This window comes from Notolepis coatsorum, assembly GCF_963971535.1.
Source record: "Notolepis coatsorum genome assembly, chromosome: 11".
Taxonomy (NCBI): domain Eukaryota; kingdom Metazoa; phylum Chordata; class Actinopteri; order Aulopiformes; family Paralepididae; genus Notolepis; species Notolepis coatsorum.
The window spans coordinates 4,021,315-4,036,807 of NC_140175.1; the positions used below are offsets into that span (position 1 = coordinate 4,021,315).

At 46.3% G+C, this 15,493-nt stretch overlaps 1 protein-coding gene across 1 annotated transcript in view; it reads right to left on the reverse strand.

Moving 5' to 3' along the window:
* The window catches only part of pi4kaa (phosphatidylinositol 4-kinase, catalytic, alpha a), a 144,460-nt gene that overhangs the window by 64,220 nt on the left and 64,747 nt on the right, over positions 1–15,493 (reverse strand). The window contains exons 35-38 of the mRNA XM_084325266.1: positions 14,376–14,483; positions 13,020–13,252; positions 3,161–3,325; positions 939–1,018 (exon numbers count right to left, since the gene is read on the reverse strand). Coding sequence (XP_084181392.1) covers positions 939–1,018; positions 3,161–3,325; positions 13,020–13,252; positions 14,376–14,483 — 586 coding nt within the window. The remainder of the gene's footprint in view (positions 1–938; positions 1,019–3,160; positions 3,326–13,019; positions 13,253–14,375; positions 14,484–15,493) is intronic.

Consider the following 15,493-nt stretch of genomic DNA (forward strand, 5'->3'; position numbering starts at 1 on the left):
AATATACAATACTGTGCAGTGTACTAATATACAATACTATATAGTGCAAGGCATAAATGGACGAGGTGCAGTTTAGGTACAATTCACAGTAGGTGTACGAGTTGTAGTGCAAATCCTTTATCAATAAATATAAAGTGTAAGTGTGTTTGTGTGATCTAAAGTGTGGAGAGTGGGTGCTGCAGTGTGTTGTTTGTTTGAGTGAGTGTGTGTGTGCGTGTGGGTGTGTGTGCTGTGTGCATTTGATGGTTGTTGCATAGTGATTATTGTTCGTTTAGCGATTATTGTTCGTTTAGCAGCCTGATGGCCTGGGGATAGAAGCTCCTTCTGAGTCTTTCTGTGCTCGCCATAAGACTCCGGTATCGCTTGTTTGTCGCTGTTTAAATTACTCATAAATGTCAGAGGTAATAACCTGTTTAAATTACTCATAAATGTCAGAGGTAATAACCTGTTTAAATTACTCATAAATGTCCGAGGTAATAACCTGTTTAAATTACTCATAAATGTCAGAGGTAATAACCTGTTTAAATTACTCATAAATGTCAGAGGTAATAACCTGTTTAAATTACTCATAAATGTCAGAGGTAATAACCTGTTTACTCTTAACACATTCGGGGCCAAGCACGGACATGTCCGTGTTTCGGATCCAATGGTAGAGGGCCAACCACGGACATGTCCGTGGCAAGGTTGTTTTGGCTTTTATATATACTATATTATACTTATTTTTTTTTTATTATTATTTTACCAATAGTCGACTAACAGCAAATTTTGGCCAATCATAGTCGACCATCCAAATCCTTAGTCGGGGACAGCCCTACACGCTACACAGTGAGGCGATGACCCTTCCTTCTTTTATAGTGTCCTCGGTGGGAACAGGGTGGAGTGACATGAGAGCAAAATGGCGGCGGTGTGAAGATGGTAAACGGACTGTCCCTCCTCACCAGCAAGGCCAGCAGCAGGTTCCTGCGCTTCATGTAGTATTTATGGAGCTGCGTCCCTCTGTTGCTCTTCTTGGAGACGCCTGGAGAACCAGAGGATCACACATCACTTCAACCTAACCCTAACCCTGGTTAGGTTAACCTTCTGTAATGTGGTAGTGACAGGTTAACCGTCTGTAGTGTGGTAGTGAAAGGTACCTTCTGTAGTGTGGTAGTGAAAGGGTTAACCTTCTGTAGTGTGGTAGTGAAAGGTACCTTCTGTAGTGTGGTAGTGAAAGGGTTAACCTTCTGTAGTGTGGTAGTGAAAGGTTAACCTTCTGTAGTGTGGTAGTGAAAGAGTTGACCTTCTGTAGTGTGGTAGTGAAAGGGTTAACCTTCTGTAGTGTGGTAGTGAAAGGTTAACCTTCTGTAGTGTGGTAGTGAAAGGGTTAACCTTCTGTAGTGTGGTAGTGAAAGGTACCTTCTGTAGTGTGGTAGTGAAAGGGTTAACCTTCTGTAGTGTGGTAGTTAAAGGTTAACCTTCTGTAGTGTTGTAGTGAAAGGGTTAACCTTCTGTAGTGTGGTAGTGAAAGGGTTAACCTTCTGTAGTGTGGTAGTGAAAGGTTAACCTTCTGTAGTGTGGTAGTTAAAGGTTAACCTTCTGTAGTGTGGTAGTGAAAGGGTTAACCTTCTGTAGTGTGTTAGTGAAAGGTTAACCTTCTGTAGTGTGGTAGTGAAAGGGTTAACCTTCTGTAGTGTGGTAGTGAAAGGTACCTTCTGTAGTGTGGTAGTGAAAGGGTTAACCTTCTGTAGTGTGGTAGTTAAAGGTTAACCTTCTGTAGTGTGGTAGTGAAAGGTTAACCTTCTGTAGTGTGGTAGTGAAAGGTTAACCTTCTGTAGTGTGGTAGTGAAAGGGTTAACCTTCTGTAGTGTGGTAGTGAAAGGTACCTTCTGTAGTGTGGTAGTGAAAGGGTTAACCTTCTGTAGTGTGGTAGTTAAAGGTTAACCTTCTGTAGTGTTGTAGTGAAAGGGTTAACCTTCTGTAGTGTGGTAGTGAAAGGGTTAACCTTCTGTAGTGTGGTAGTGAAAGGTTAACCTTCTGTAGTGTGGTAGTTAAAGGTTAACGTTCTGTAGTGTGGTAGTGAAAGGTACCTTCTGTAGTGTGGTAGTGAAAGGTACCTTCTGTAGTGTGGTAGTGAAAGGGTTAATGTCTCACCATAACGTGTGTCTCAGGTGTGTTTGATTGATTGAATGAATTGATTGAAAAGTTTATTTAACAGATTGCAGAATGGGTACAGTACAGTACAGCTCAATACATACAATTGTTAAGGGGATGCAGACCAGAGAAAGACTTTCGTCTTGTTTACATCAGGGTCCCCCATTTTCAATTCATCATAACATATATGACATACATGACATACAGATAGACAGTACTGCTACATCTATACATTTATGACATACCAGATTTGCAAATACAGTACTGTTTGTGATACAAAAAGTGTCCAGAAAAAGAGTGTATATACATTTGGCTGTATATAACTGTACATTGGAGGAGGCTGGGTGGGGGCTGTACATTGGAGGTGGGGGGGGGGTTGGGTAGGGCGGGGGACACTGTACACTGTACATTGGAATACTTGACAAAGCCATACTTGGTCATTTACTGTACATTTGTAGGGGCCAGTTTTGAATTGCAGTCTCCCGTAGGTGTTCTTTGAGAGTGTTTTTGAAAGTGGGTAGTGATTCACATTCCTTTACAGCTGTGGGTAGGGCGTTCCACATCGATGTGGCATAATTGCGAAACGTGTTTAGTCCCTTGTTTGAGCCGAATCCCTTGTTTGAGCCTTTGTGTGTGTCTGAGGTGTGTGTGTCTCTCAGGTGTGTGTCTCTCAGGTGTGTGTCTCTCAGGTGTGTGTCTCTCAGGTGTGTGTCTCTCAGGTGTGTACCCGACTTCTTGGAGGCTGTGGACACAGTGTCTCTGAGGGGGGTGTGTGTGTGTCTCTCAGGTGTGTAAATAATAATAATAATAATAATAATAATAATAATAATAATAATAATAATACCTGACTTCTTGGAGGCCGTGGACACCCTGTGTGTGTGTGTGGGTGTGTGTGTGTCTCAGGTGTGTCTCTGAGGGGGGTGTGTGTGTGTGTGTGGGTGTGTGTGTGTGTGTGGGTGTGTGTGTGTGTGTGTGTGTGTGTGTGTGTGTGTGTGTGTGTGTCTCTCAGGTGTGTGTCTCAGGTGTGTACCTGACTTCTTGGAGGCGGTCGACACCCCACTGGACAGTGGGTAGGTGTTGATCCAGCCCTGTCCGCCGTGGCCGCTCTGCTGGGAGCGGGCGCTGGAGTCCGTGTTGGTCCTGAGGTCGGCCGAGTTCATCACCGACAGGCTGTTCAGCGACGGGTCCTGGTTGTCTGCACACGCCACCGCACGCGGCCACACAGCAAGGTTATCAATATTATTATACACATTATATAGTTACTAGAGCTTTACAAACCGAGAAAAAACATCTTCGTTTTTAAGTGAAATAAAAATTTAAAACTAGACTTTTGGTCACTGCGGTCATCCCATCAGGAGCTCCTGGTGGAGCCCAGGACCAGACTGAAGACAAAAGGGGACAGAGTCTTTGTGGTGATTGCAGCCCCAAGGCTCTGGAACGCCCTCCCTTTAGCCCTGAACACCGCTCCCTCAGAGGTCATCTTTATAAGGCAGCTAAAAACCCACTTTTTTTTTTATCCACTTTTTCTCCCAACCCAATTTCGGATCATCCAATTCAACCCTCCCCTGTCTCGAACGCTGTTTCTTGCCTCCCACAAGCCGGCTGCAATGTGGACTAAGTCATACATAGCACGACTCCCCTCCGATACTCGAGGTAACAGCAGTCGCATCTTTTCACCTGCGCAGCTCGATCTCTCAGCGTCAGGGGTCTGCGCTTTGGAGGAGCCCCGCCCCCATCGCTTCTTGATTCTACTGCGCAGGCGCACCAACCGACCTGTAGGAGTCGCTGTCCACAACGCCCGATCCCCACCCATCAGTTTCCCACCCCCTAATACGGCCAATGTGTATTAGTACGGACGACCAGCTAAACTGAAAGCAATGTGGAGAGCTGGGCTCGAACAGGGAGTCTCCAGTATTCGTGGCGAGCGCCTTGCCCACAGCGCCACGTAGCCGCCCCTAAAAACCCACTTCTAAAGGCAGGCCTTTTAAACACTCATAGCCGTTTTCTCTCTGTTCATGTCTGTTCTGGTGTTTTAGCTGATTTTGTATGTATTTATTTTTTCTCTTCACATGTATTATTTCTTGTATTTTCTACTTTTTTTTCATGTATGCTGTGAAGCACTCTGTGCACTCGTGCTGAGAAGGGTGCTATACAAATAAAGTTGTACTTACTTTTACTTTTAGAAAAAACTGAAACTATATTGTGTGTGTGTACTTACAAAATTAACTAAAATAAAATGTCTTTCGTTTTTGTAAACTTCTTCAAAATCTTACCCCCGGACAAATAACCCCCATATTATAATAAACAAAAAAATTAAACGAATGTTAAACGATAAAAACTAAACTGAAACTATAAAACCGAAAAATAACAAAAGTCTAATAATAACCCTGGTGAACAGGAGGCCAAGGTCTTTGTGGCCGATACCAATAACCGATATTAATATTGCTGTTCTGGCCGATACCGATATTTACCGATGTCGATATCTCTGTATAGAAAACACTTTTTATGATCAAATAAAGAGCTATTTTCCAAAAAGATTTTTATTTTATTTTTTTACTTTTGTACCTTATTTTCAGAAATGACAGATATTTTGAAACTATTTAAGGCCAAAACATGTAAATAGAAAAAAAAAAGATTAAAAAAAAAAATATATATATATATTTTTTTTTAATATCGGCCTATATCGGCCCTATATCTTGATATCGGACCGATACCGATGTGTAAAAAAACTGCCATATCGACCGATATTATATCGGCGGCCGATATATCGTGCATCACCCCCCCCCAGGTCTCCAGGTCCCTCTATATCATAAATATCACAATTTGCTCAGATATCTTATTATGTTAATAAATCTTCCAAGTAACACCGGTCATCATCAGATAAGACTGAAAGATCAAAGTGATATCAATCCAAAACTTAATTTTGTAGGAAATTTGACTCATTGTTTTAAAGTAATTTGTGGATTAAGATATACAATCATGTAGTGTGTTATATAGACCTTTTCATAAACATTCTGTTATTGGCCCAAGATAAGTTCCTGTCGTAGTGTTTGTTTTACGACAGTAGCTAACAGGGAAATACACACCAAGCTGTTTCCCTAGCAACCCTTTTGAAAAAGGTCTATAAAAAACAAACAAAAAAAACACACGATACAAATAACAATTATACAATAGGATTAAGACTGATACCCAGCGCTACTAACCTTAACCCTAACCCAAGGGGATCAATAAAGGAATATCTTATCTCATCTTCCTCCCTCAAGCGTCCATGTTCATAAACACAACAGCCTCCCTCTTCCCCTCCGAGCTGGTTCCTGTTTGAATGTATCTCTGGTGTTTTAACCACATTACCTCTCATTTCATCACAGTCCGTTCCCCCGTGGAGACTTACCGTGTTGTACACATTATCACAGGTCTTCAGTCAATATAGTAAAGTACAGTAACATGTCCTCTCTAAGGTCTAAACAGGGACAAGTACAGTAATATGAGGTGTCCTGCAGGGAGGTTTGATGGTGGAGGGAGTGTTTCTGGAGAACGAGATGACCGTTAGATGACCGTTAGATGACCGTTAGATGACCGTGCTGCTGAGATGGTCATGCGTGTAAAGAGGAGGGAGCTCCGATGGGGGCGTAGATGTGAGGTAGAGGAGGACTCCCCTGAACCACTGATCCTGGGTCAGATGCTGCCGGTTCCTGGCTCCATGTCTACCTGAACCACTGATCCTTTAACACATTCCCGGCCAATCACGTATAATCACATGATTGGGAGCCGACTCTTGACGGCCAATCACGTATATATACGTTTTTAACTAGTTTTTTCTTTTATTCGATTTTAATATCCTATTCAATGTCACAGAGCTGTATTTTGGCTGGAAAAGGCATATTGGGACTCCGAAAGTGCAGTACCGGCCAGATCCTGGTATTGGCGCTGTCTCGAGAATGCAGTAATCCTTGTTGCAGACTTGGTGTCACATTTTTTACGCTCCGGGCAGACTTTTCTGTTAGTCTGAAGCGAGGGCTTCACCAGATCGCATGGAATACTTTTTGCGATGCCGAATTCATTATGCAGTAAAGGATTATGGCATCAGCCAATGGACATATCAATCTACCAGATGGCGATCAAATAACTGGAAAATTCTTTTTGGAATCCAACCGGCCACAGGTAAGAGCAATTTGACGTCAATTTCAGCTTGATCGTGCCTTGTTCTCATAGCCATCCCCCTGCAAAGCCTATGTTGTGGTAATAACGAATGCCATTATTGGTAATTAATAATCAGAAACGACTTCCCCCGCCCCCCCCCCCCCCCCTTTCATGCATTCATGATGGAACATAATACCGATCATATGCATTTGGATTTTTAACTCTAGCTTGTGTAGGGACGAAACGCCAATCGATTTAACGTTATTAGCTTAGCGCCTTATAAATAGCTTTGCAGGAATTATCCCAGATCATTCCGGTATAACACTCATATTCACCACGGTATAAAACGGGAATGTATTGATGAAAAAATTATTTCTTTATGGCATATTGAACGGAAGGTTCATACTGTCAATTGACAATGACATTGGATCCATAGCTATAATATAAAATATAGATTTAGCTCTACAAACAACGTGATGCACAGTGAGCGTTAGTTATGGGAACACTGGCCTTCCTAGAATGGGGCCCATCTAATGGCTGGCCGGGAATGTGATAATTTCTTGAGATCAATGATTTGTTTTGATTTGATATTGTTTGTATTTATTTACATGTTCAAAATAAAGATTTCAAATAAAAAAATCAAATCAAATTAACGTTAGATCTCCGTGACAGTGAAATTAACGTTAGATCTCCCGGTTGACGGTGAAATTAACGTTAGGGTGCGTCATGTCATTTCATTTTAATGGCTCGTTTAATGATTCTGATCATCTTGATTAGAATGTAAAATGTGTACAGCGGTCAGGTGGCGTAGCAACACCGGAGACGCTAGGATTCGCCTGTTCGAATCCAGCTCACAGCTCCGGCGTTGTCACCAGCTTGGCTGGCCGTTCACACTAATACAATTGGCAGTATTAGAGGGTGGGAGAAGCTGGCGGGGTGGGTCCGGGTCGTTGTAAACAGCGACTCCTACAGTTCGGTCGGGGCGCCTGCTCAGCGCAGATAGGATCTAAGGGGGGTAGTGTGATCCTTCCACACGCTACACCCTCTCAGTGAGAGTCCGCGCTGCCAGGTGAAAAGAAGCGGTTGATTGGCTGGACGTGTGTCGGAGGAAGCACGTGATAGCCTCCACTCTCCCAGACCGACTGTGGGGGGTAAGTGCGCAGCGACCAGGAAGGGGATTGGGAATTGGCATAACGACTAACATTGGGATGGGAGAAAATCGGAGGAAAAAGGAGGGGGAAAAAGATAAAAAAAAAGAAAAATGTAAAATGTGTTATTTTTACTCCGAGTGACACTCCATTCGTCACGGCAGCGCCCAGTAAACTAACTCTAACTAACCCAGACTCTGCTCATCTCAGTCCGTGTCCATTTGCCAGGCTGTGATATGAAGCGAGCCAAGCGTATAGCGGCACACATCCGGGTCCAGATGTTATTATTCCGTCCTGTAGATCTGATCCAGGATCTGCGGCTAGAGGACCCGGCTACCTGGAGCGATTCGGCGTGTATGAGAGACACTGTGTCGTCGGAGGGGGGGGGGGGGGGGGGGGGGGGGAGAGAGGGTTGACTGGGTGGGTGGTGGTGGTGGTGGAACGAGGAGAGAGGGTTGACTGGGTGGGTGGGTGGTGGTGGAACGAGGGGGGGAGGAGAGAGGGTTGACTGGGTGGGTGGTGGTGGAACGAGGAGAGAGGGTTGACTGGGTGGGTGGTGGAGGAACGAGGAGAGAGGGTTGACTGGGTGGGTGGTGGTGGTGGTGAACGAGGGGGGAGGAGAGAGGGTTGACTGGGTGGGTGGTGGTGGTGGTGGAACGAGGGGGGGGAGGAGAGAGGGTTGACTGGGTGGGTGGTGGTGGTGGTGGAACGAGGGAGGGAGGAGAGAGGGTTGACTGGGTGGGTGGTGGTGGTGGGTGGAACGAGGGGGGGGAGGAGAGAGGGTTGACTGGGTGGGTGGTGGTGGTGGTGGTGAACGAGGGGGGGGAGGAGAGAGGGTTGACTGGGTGGGTGGTGGTGGTGGTGGAACGAGGAGAGAGGGTGGGATGCATTTCTCAATTTGTTCTTGTTTTTTTTGTTTATTGACAAATTGACCCATCAAGGGGAGGGGCTTGTGACGGGTGAGTTGACGTGATGAGTCATATATAATCAATCATGCATTTTGACGCGGCAGACAAATTTGCGCTCGTCCTCGTGGCGGGAAGATAATTGAGGAAAAAACGGGGAATCAACCGAAAAAGAGAAACACTGAGAAAGGGGTTAAGAAAGAAACAATGGGGGAAAAAAAGTGTAATATGTTATTTCCACGGCCTGAGAAAATTCAATCAATATCTGTGAACATTGTCACTGATTATGTCTGTACTGTCTCAGACCAGAGGAGTAACATGTGAATCTGAAGTTGTGTGTGGTTCCTTCAAGGCGCGGCTACATTGATCCGTTGTGTCAACTATAGGGATGTTCGATATTGGCTTTTTTACCGATATCCCGATATTGTCCAACTCTTAATTTCCGATACCGATATCAACCGATATATGCAGGGTTTCCCCCCCAAAGAACGGAATAATCTCAGGTAATTAACATTACATATCTCTTGTCGTGGAATTAACACAACATTATGCATACTTTTGACAATAAATTAAATAAGATAAATAAAGGTTAAATAAATGTAAAAGAAAAGATATTAACTTTTTTTGAAAACCGATACCGATCATTTGAATGCCAATATCGGCCGATAATATCGGACATCCTAGTCTACTAGGGTTGTGTCCCCGTTACCACATCTGAGGCTTCGAAGCTTCAGTAGGAAGCTTCATTCATCCCACACACAGGTTTCACGAGTGCGTTTCATGTAAACGAGAGCTATGGGGTAGAGGAAGGTTCTCTGAAAGTTCTTGATAATGTCTTCGTCTCGTTTCTTACGCCGATGTGACATTTTAGTCAGTCGGAACATTTCTGGTAGCGGTGAAAGATGAGATAAAACGCAACCAGGCGTAAAGAAAACACGGCGTTGGAATAAGTTTGACGTCGATTACTACGGCAGTGATTGAAGCTTTGAAGCTCTTTTAAATTGTTTTAACTGATGTATCCAAATGTATCCACTATTTGTCTGCTGGTGTCTGTCTCAGACAGGATTTGTGTCCATTTTGATGGACAGAAAAGTTAACAGAGGGTTGACTTTTGAAACCGACTGACACGATATATCGTCCGTTAGCAAAGCTATCGTTCTGTGATGGATCAGTGTAACTGGGCCCTCAGGAAGGACAAGCAGGAGGGACAGAGGAGACGCAACAAAGAGACTCAGGAAGAGATCAGAAAGAGAGACCCAGAAATAGATCAAAAAGAAATGCCCAGAAATAGATTAAAAAGAAAGACAGAGAAATCGATTAAAAAGAAAGACCCATAAATAGATTAAAAAGAAAGACCCATAAATAGATTAAAAAGAAAGACCCAGACATAGATAAAAAAGAAAGACAGAGAAATTGATTAAAAAGAAAGACCTATAAATAGATTAAAAAGAAAGACCCATAAATAGATTGAAAAGAAAAACAGACCCAGAAATAGATTAAAAAAAACAGACCCAGAAGTAGATTAAAACGAAAGACCCAGAAATAGATTAAAAAGAAAGACCCAGAAGTAGATTAAAAAGAAAGACCCAGAAGTAGATTAAAAAGAGAGACCCAGACAGATAAAAAAGAAAGACCCAGAAATAGATCAGAAAGAAAGACCCAGAAATAGATTATGAATAGAGACTCAGAAAGACATTAGAAAGAGAGTATCAGAAAGGAATCAGAGGGGCATTGGGTAGTGTAGAGGTCTAAACACTCTCCTGCCACCGCAGAGACCCGGGTTAAAATGGCCAGCGCCACCTCCGGCCTGGTCAGTCATCCCTACGAACACAATCGGCAGTGTTCACAGGTGGGAAGCCAGTGGGGTGGGAGTCCTGGTCATTGCAACAACGACTCCTACTGGTCGGGGCGCCTGTTCAGCAGGGAGGGGATCTGGGGGAGATAGCGTGAACCTCCGCACGTGTTACGTTCCCCCAGTGAAACTCCTCGCCGTCAGGTGAAAAGAAGCGGCTGGTGACTCCACATGTATCGGAGGAGACGTGTGGTAGTCTACACCCTCCCCAGACTGACAGTAGGGCAGAATGTGGTCGTCTACACCCTCCCCAGACTGACAGTAGGGCAGAATGTGGTCGTCTACACCCTCCCCAGACCAACAGTGGGGCAGCATGTGGTAGTCTACACCCTCCCCAGACTGACAGTAGGGCAGAATGTGGTCGTCTACACCCTCCCCAGACCGACAGTGGGGCAGCATGTGGTAGTCTACACCCTCCCCAGACTGACAGTAGGGCAGAATGTGGTCGTCTACACCCTCCCCAGACCAACAGTGGGGCAGCATGTGGTAGTCTACACCCTCCCCAGACTGACAGTAGGGCAGAATGTGGTCGTCTACACCCTCCCCAGACCGACAGTGGGGCAGCATGTGGTAGTCTACACCCTCCCCAGACTGACAGTAGGGCAGAATGTGGTCGTCTACACCCTCCCCAGGCCGACAGTGGGGCAGCATGTGGTAGTCTACACCCTCCCCAGACTGACAGTAGGGCAGCATGTGGTAGTTCTACACCCTCCCCAGACCGACAGTAGGGCAGAATGTGGTCATCTACACCCTCCCCAGACCGACAGTAGGGCAGCATGTGGTAGTCTACACCCTCCCCAGACTGACAGTAGGGCAGCATGTGGTCGTCTACACCCTCCCCAGACTGACAGTAGGGCAGCATGTGGTAGTCTACACCCTCCCCAGACAGACAGTAGGGCAGCATGTGGTAGTTCTACACCCTCCCCAGACTGACAGTAGGGCAGCATGTGGTAGTCTACACCCTCCCCAGACTGACAGTAGGGCAGCATGTGGTAGTCTACACCCTCCCCAGACCGACAGTAGGGCAGCATGTGGTAGTCTACACCCTCCCCAGACCGACAGTAGGGCAGCATGTGGTAGTCTACACCCTCCCCAGACTGACAGTAGGGCAGCATGTGGTAGTCTACACCCTCCCCAGACCGACAGTAGGGCAGCATGTGGTAGTCTACACCCTCCCCAGACTGACAGTAGGGCAGCATGTGGTAGTCTACACCCTCCCCAGACTGACAGTAGGGCAGCATGTGGTAGTCTACACACCCTCCCCAGACTGACAGTAGGGCAGCATGTGGTAGTCTACACCCTCCCCAGACTGACAGTAGGGCAGCATGTGGTAGTTCTACACCCTCCCCAGACCAACAGAGGAGACATGTGGTAGTCTACACCCTCCCCAGACCGACAGTAGGGCAGCATGTGGTAGTTCTACACCCTCCCCAGACTGACAGTAGGGCAGCATGTGGTAGTCTACACCCTCCCCAGACCGACAGTAGGGCAGCATGTGGTAGTCTACACCCTCCCCAGACTGACAGTAGGGCAGCATGTGGTAGTCTACACCCTCCCCAGACCGACAGTGGGGCAGCATGTGGTAGTCTACACCCTCCCCAGACCGACAGTAGGGCAGCATGTGGTAGTCTACACCCTCCCCAGACCGACAGTAGGGCAGCATGTGGTAGTCTACACCCTCCCCAGACCGACAGTAGGGCAGCATGTGGTAGTCTACACCCTCCCCAGACTGACAGTAGGGCAGCATGTAGTAGTCTACACCCTCCCCAGACCGACAGTAGGGCAGCATGTGGTAGTCTACACCCTCCCCAGACCGACAGTAGGGCAGCATGTGGTAGTCTACACCCTCCCCAGACCAACAGTAGGGCAGCATGTGGTAGTCTACACCCTCCCCGGACTGACAGTAGGGCAGCATGTGGTAGTCTACACCCTCCCCAGACCGACAGTAGGGCAGCATGTGGTAGTCTACACCCTCCTCATACTGACAGTAGGGCAGCATGTGGTAGTCTACACCCTCCCCAGACCGACAGTAGGGCAGCATGTGGTAGTCTACACCCTCCCCAGACCGACAGCAGGGCAGCACGTGGTAGTCTACACCCTCCCCAGGCCAACAGTAGGGCAGCATGTGGTAGTCTACACCCTCCCCAGACTGACAGTAGGGCAACATGTGGTAGTCTACACCCTCCCCAGACTGACAGTAGGGCAGCATGTGGTAGTCTACACCCTCCCCAGACCGACAGTAGGGCAGCATGTGGTAGTCTACACCCTCCCCAGACTGACAGTAGGGCAGCATGTGGTAGTCTACACCCTCCCCAGACCGACAGTAGGGCAGCATGTGGTAGTCTACACCCTCCCTAGACCGACAGTAGGGCAGCATGTGGTAGTCTACACCCTCCCTAGACCGACAGTAGGGCAGCATGTGGTAGTCTACACCCTCCCTAGACCGACAGTAGGGCAGCATGTGGTAGTCTACACCCTCCCTAGACCGACAGTAGTGCAGCGCAACGACCAGGAAGGGAATTGGCATAATGACTAAATTGGGGGATGGGAGCAAAATTATGAGAAAATCTAATAAAATAAAATAAAGATACCAGAGAGATTCAGAAAGTATCTCAATAGAGTGAGATACAGAGAGTGAGATAAAGAGAGTGAGAGCAGGACAGGGAGGAGCAAAACCATAATCCATAATAAATATCAGAAGATATTTACTGGTTCCACAGACAAGACGGAGGAGAGATCTTATCCGTGGAACCGTTGAGGATCGACAGCGTCAGACTTGCCGTGGCGTAAACACACGCCCCCTGCTGGGGGTGCAGTTGTCACTGCGTGACGTGGTGGGCTTACTTAAGAGCGAAATCGGAGAGGTGCTGGACACGATTAGGGACCCGAATATCCCGCCGGCGGAGAGGGAGGAGCCGGGGGCTGGGGGGGCGGCGCCGGGCTCACCGGGGGGCGGGGACAGCTGGTACGCAGCCAGGTACTTCTTGTCCGACAGGATGCTGGCGTAGAACCGGATCAACATGCTGATGTCCTCACGGAGGTGTTTGTCCCCCTGCGTGGGGAACTTAGGAGGGACACTGGGGAGGGAGGGAGGGAGGGAGGGGGGGAGGGAGAGAGGGGGAGGGAGAGGGAGAGGGAGGGAGGGAGGGAGGGAGGGAGGGAGGGAGGGAGAGGGAGAGGGAGGGAGGGGGATAGAGAGGTTGGGAGGGAGAGAGAGAGGGGGAGAGAGTGAGAGGGGGGAGGAAAGGAGAGGGAGAAATGGATAGAGGGAGGGAGAGAGGGAGGGAGAAGGATAGGGAGGGAGAGGGAGGGATAAGATATTCCTTTATTGATCCTCTTGGGGACATTTTAGTCAAGATTCAATAGTTTATTACCATTTCAATGAAACATTGATTGTAATGTGTCTTGATGAGTTAACAGGTAAACAACAATCATACCCATAACAGTACAATCAATACTCATCAGCACAGACGTGGAAACAACACACAAAGTAAGCGAATACATACTCATAAAGACACACAGATACATAATCAAATGCAGGCGTCATTGCAGCATGGGGGAGGGGAGGTACAGGCAGGGTAATAGTAGAAAGACATAAATATAGGCAATAGTGTGTGTGTGTGTGTGTGTGTGTGTGTGTGTGTGTGTGTGTGTGTGTGTGTGTGTGTGTGTGCGCATTAGGGCTGAGCCCAAACGTTCGGCCCTTTGTTCGTTACGTTGGCATTCGAATTATAAATACAACATTCGAATTATACATTTTTAATAAAAATCTTTTTTTTGTCTATTCATTCTGTTTAAACCAATGGGGGTTTTCTTCACAGTTGCAGATAACGATTAGGCTACACTAATATTATAGTATTAAAACTGATGAGGTATATTCATTAAAGAATGTTGATTTAATAATAAAAAAGGACTAATTTAATCAGATTAATCACTTTATTCAAATTGATGATTTAGTTTGAGGATATTTATATAAAAAAAAAAAAACGCTTTAGAATTTTTTATTTTTGCATTTTTTTTTATTAAAAACAAAGGTTTGAACGTCCGTTCGAAAAACCCTGACAAAGTTAGAAGTCGGGGAAACAGCTCTAGTGTGCATGTGTGTGTGTGTGACGTGTGCAAGTGTTAATGTGTATACGTGTGTATCTGTGTGTGTGTGCGTGTGTGTGTGTGTGTGTGTGTGTGTGTGTGTGTGTGTACCTGAAGTAGTCGAAGGCAGTAGAGTAGATCTTCTCTCGCAGGACGTTCTTGATCGTAGCGTTGGTGACGACGTCAGAGTGAAGCATCGCCAGACCCAGAGTGAGGAGCCTGCACACACACACACACACACACACACACACACACACACACACACACACACACAGAGACACATATGCATGCACGCACACACACACACACACACACACACACACACACACACAGGCCCACGCACACACACGCGCATGCACGCACACACACACACACATACATACGCATGCACACACATTTTTGAAAAATCTTTCCTTTTTTTTCATACTATTCACATTTTCAGTTGACTTGATGCAGTTTAATTTGGTTGCTGTACTGTAACTAGGGTATTAATTAACAACGTTTAAATTTTTTTTAAAGAATCGAAATTAACACTTTAATCGCCGTTGAAACACGTCTTTCCCCGCCATGCTCATTCTGCCGAAGACGCTGGACAGCGTCTTTGATATCAATATTTCAAAAATCTGTGATCGAAATCATATTTCTCCCCCGGAGACATGAGATGTACTGTTGAGTCCCTCTCAACTCTACAACGGTTCAAGAGCGCCATCTGGTGGCCGATCGGCGGATCGCCCAGGGGAGAAACAGGAAGTGGAAGCTGGTGCTCATTTCAATTCGGTCCGATCACTCGCTAATAGTCCCAGGACTCGAGCTGATCACAACGGATAGTGATCCGTTACCAATAACTCGATAAACAACATGATTTGGACGTATATACTATTATACAACCTGGAAATGGATCGGTATTTCAACATCCCATAATAGAAAAAATTCTGTTCCACGCTCATCTCCCAACGGCGAGAGGAAGCTACGGTGAGTTTCAGCGTTATTTGTTAATGTCTTCGATACTAACTGCTCTGATGATCATATCACCCATACTAGATGAATGATATAACGTTGCCCACGGAATTATAAACGACCCCCCCCCGCCCATCCGGTCAACATCAGATGATACGTAGTAACTCCTAGAAGCACGTCCAGTTGAAATTTTTTTATCTCGCACAGATTCCTACCAAACTGTATTTGATCATCAATATAATGCATTTAGGGCTATAAATCAAGTTCTGGAG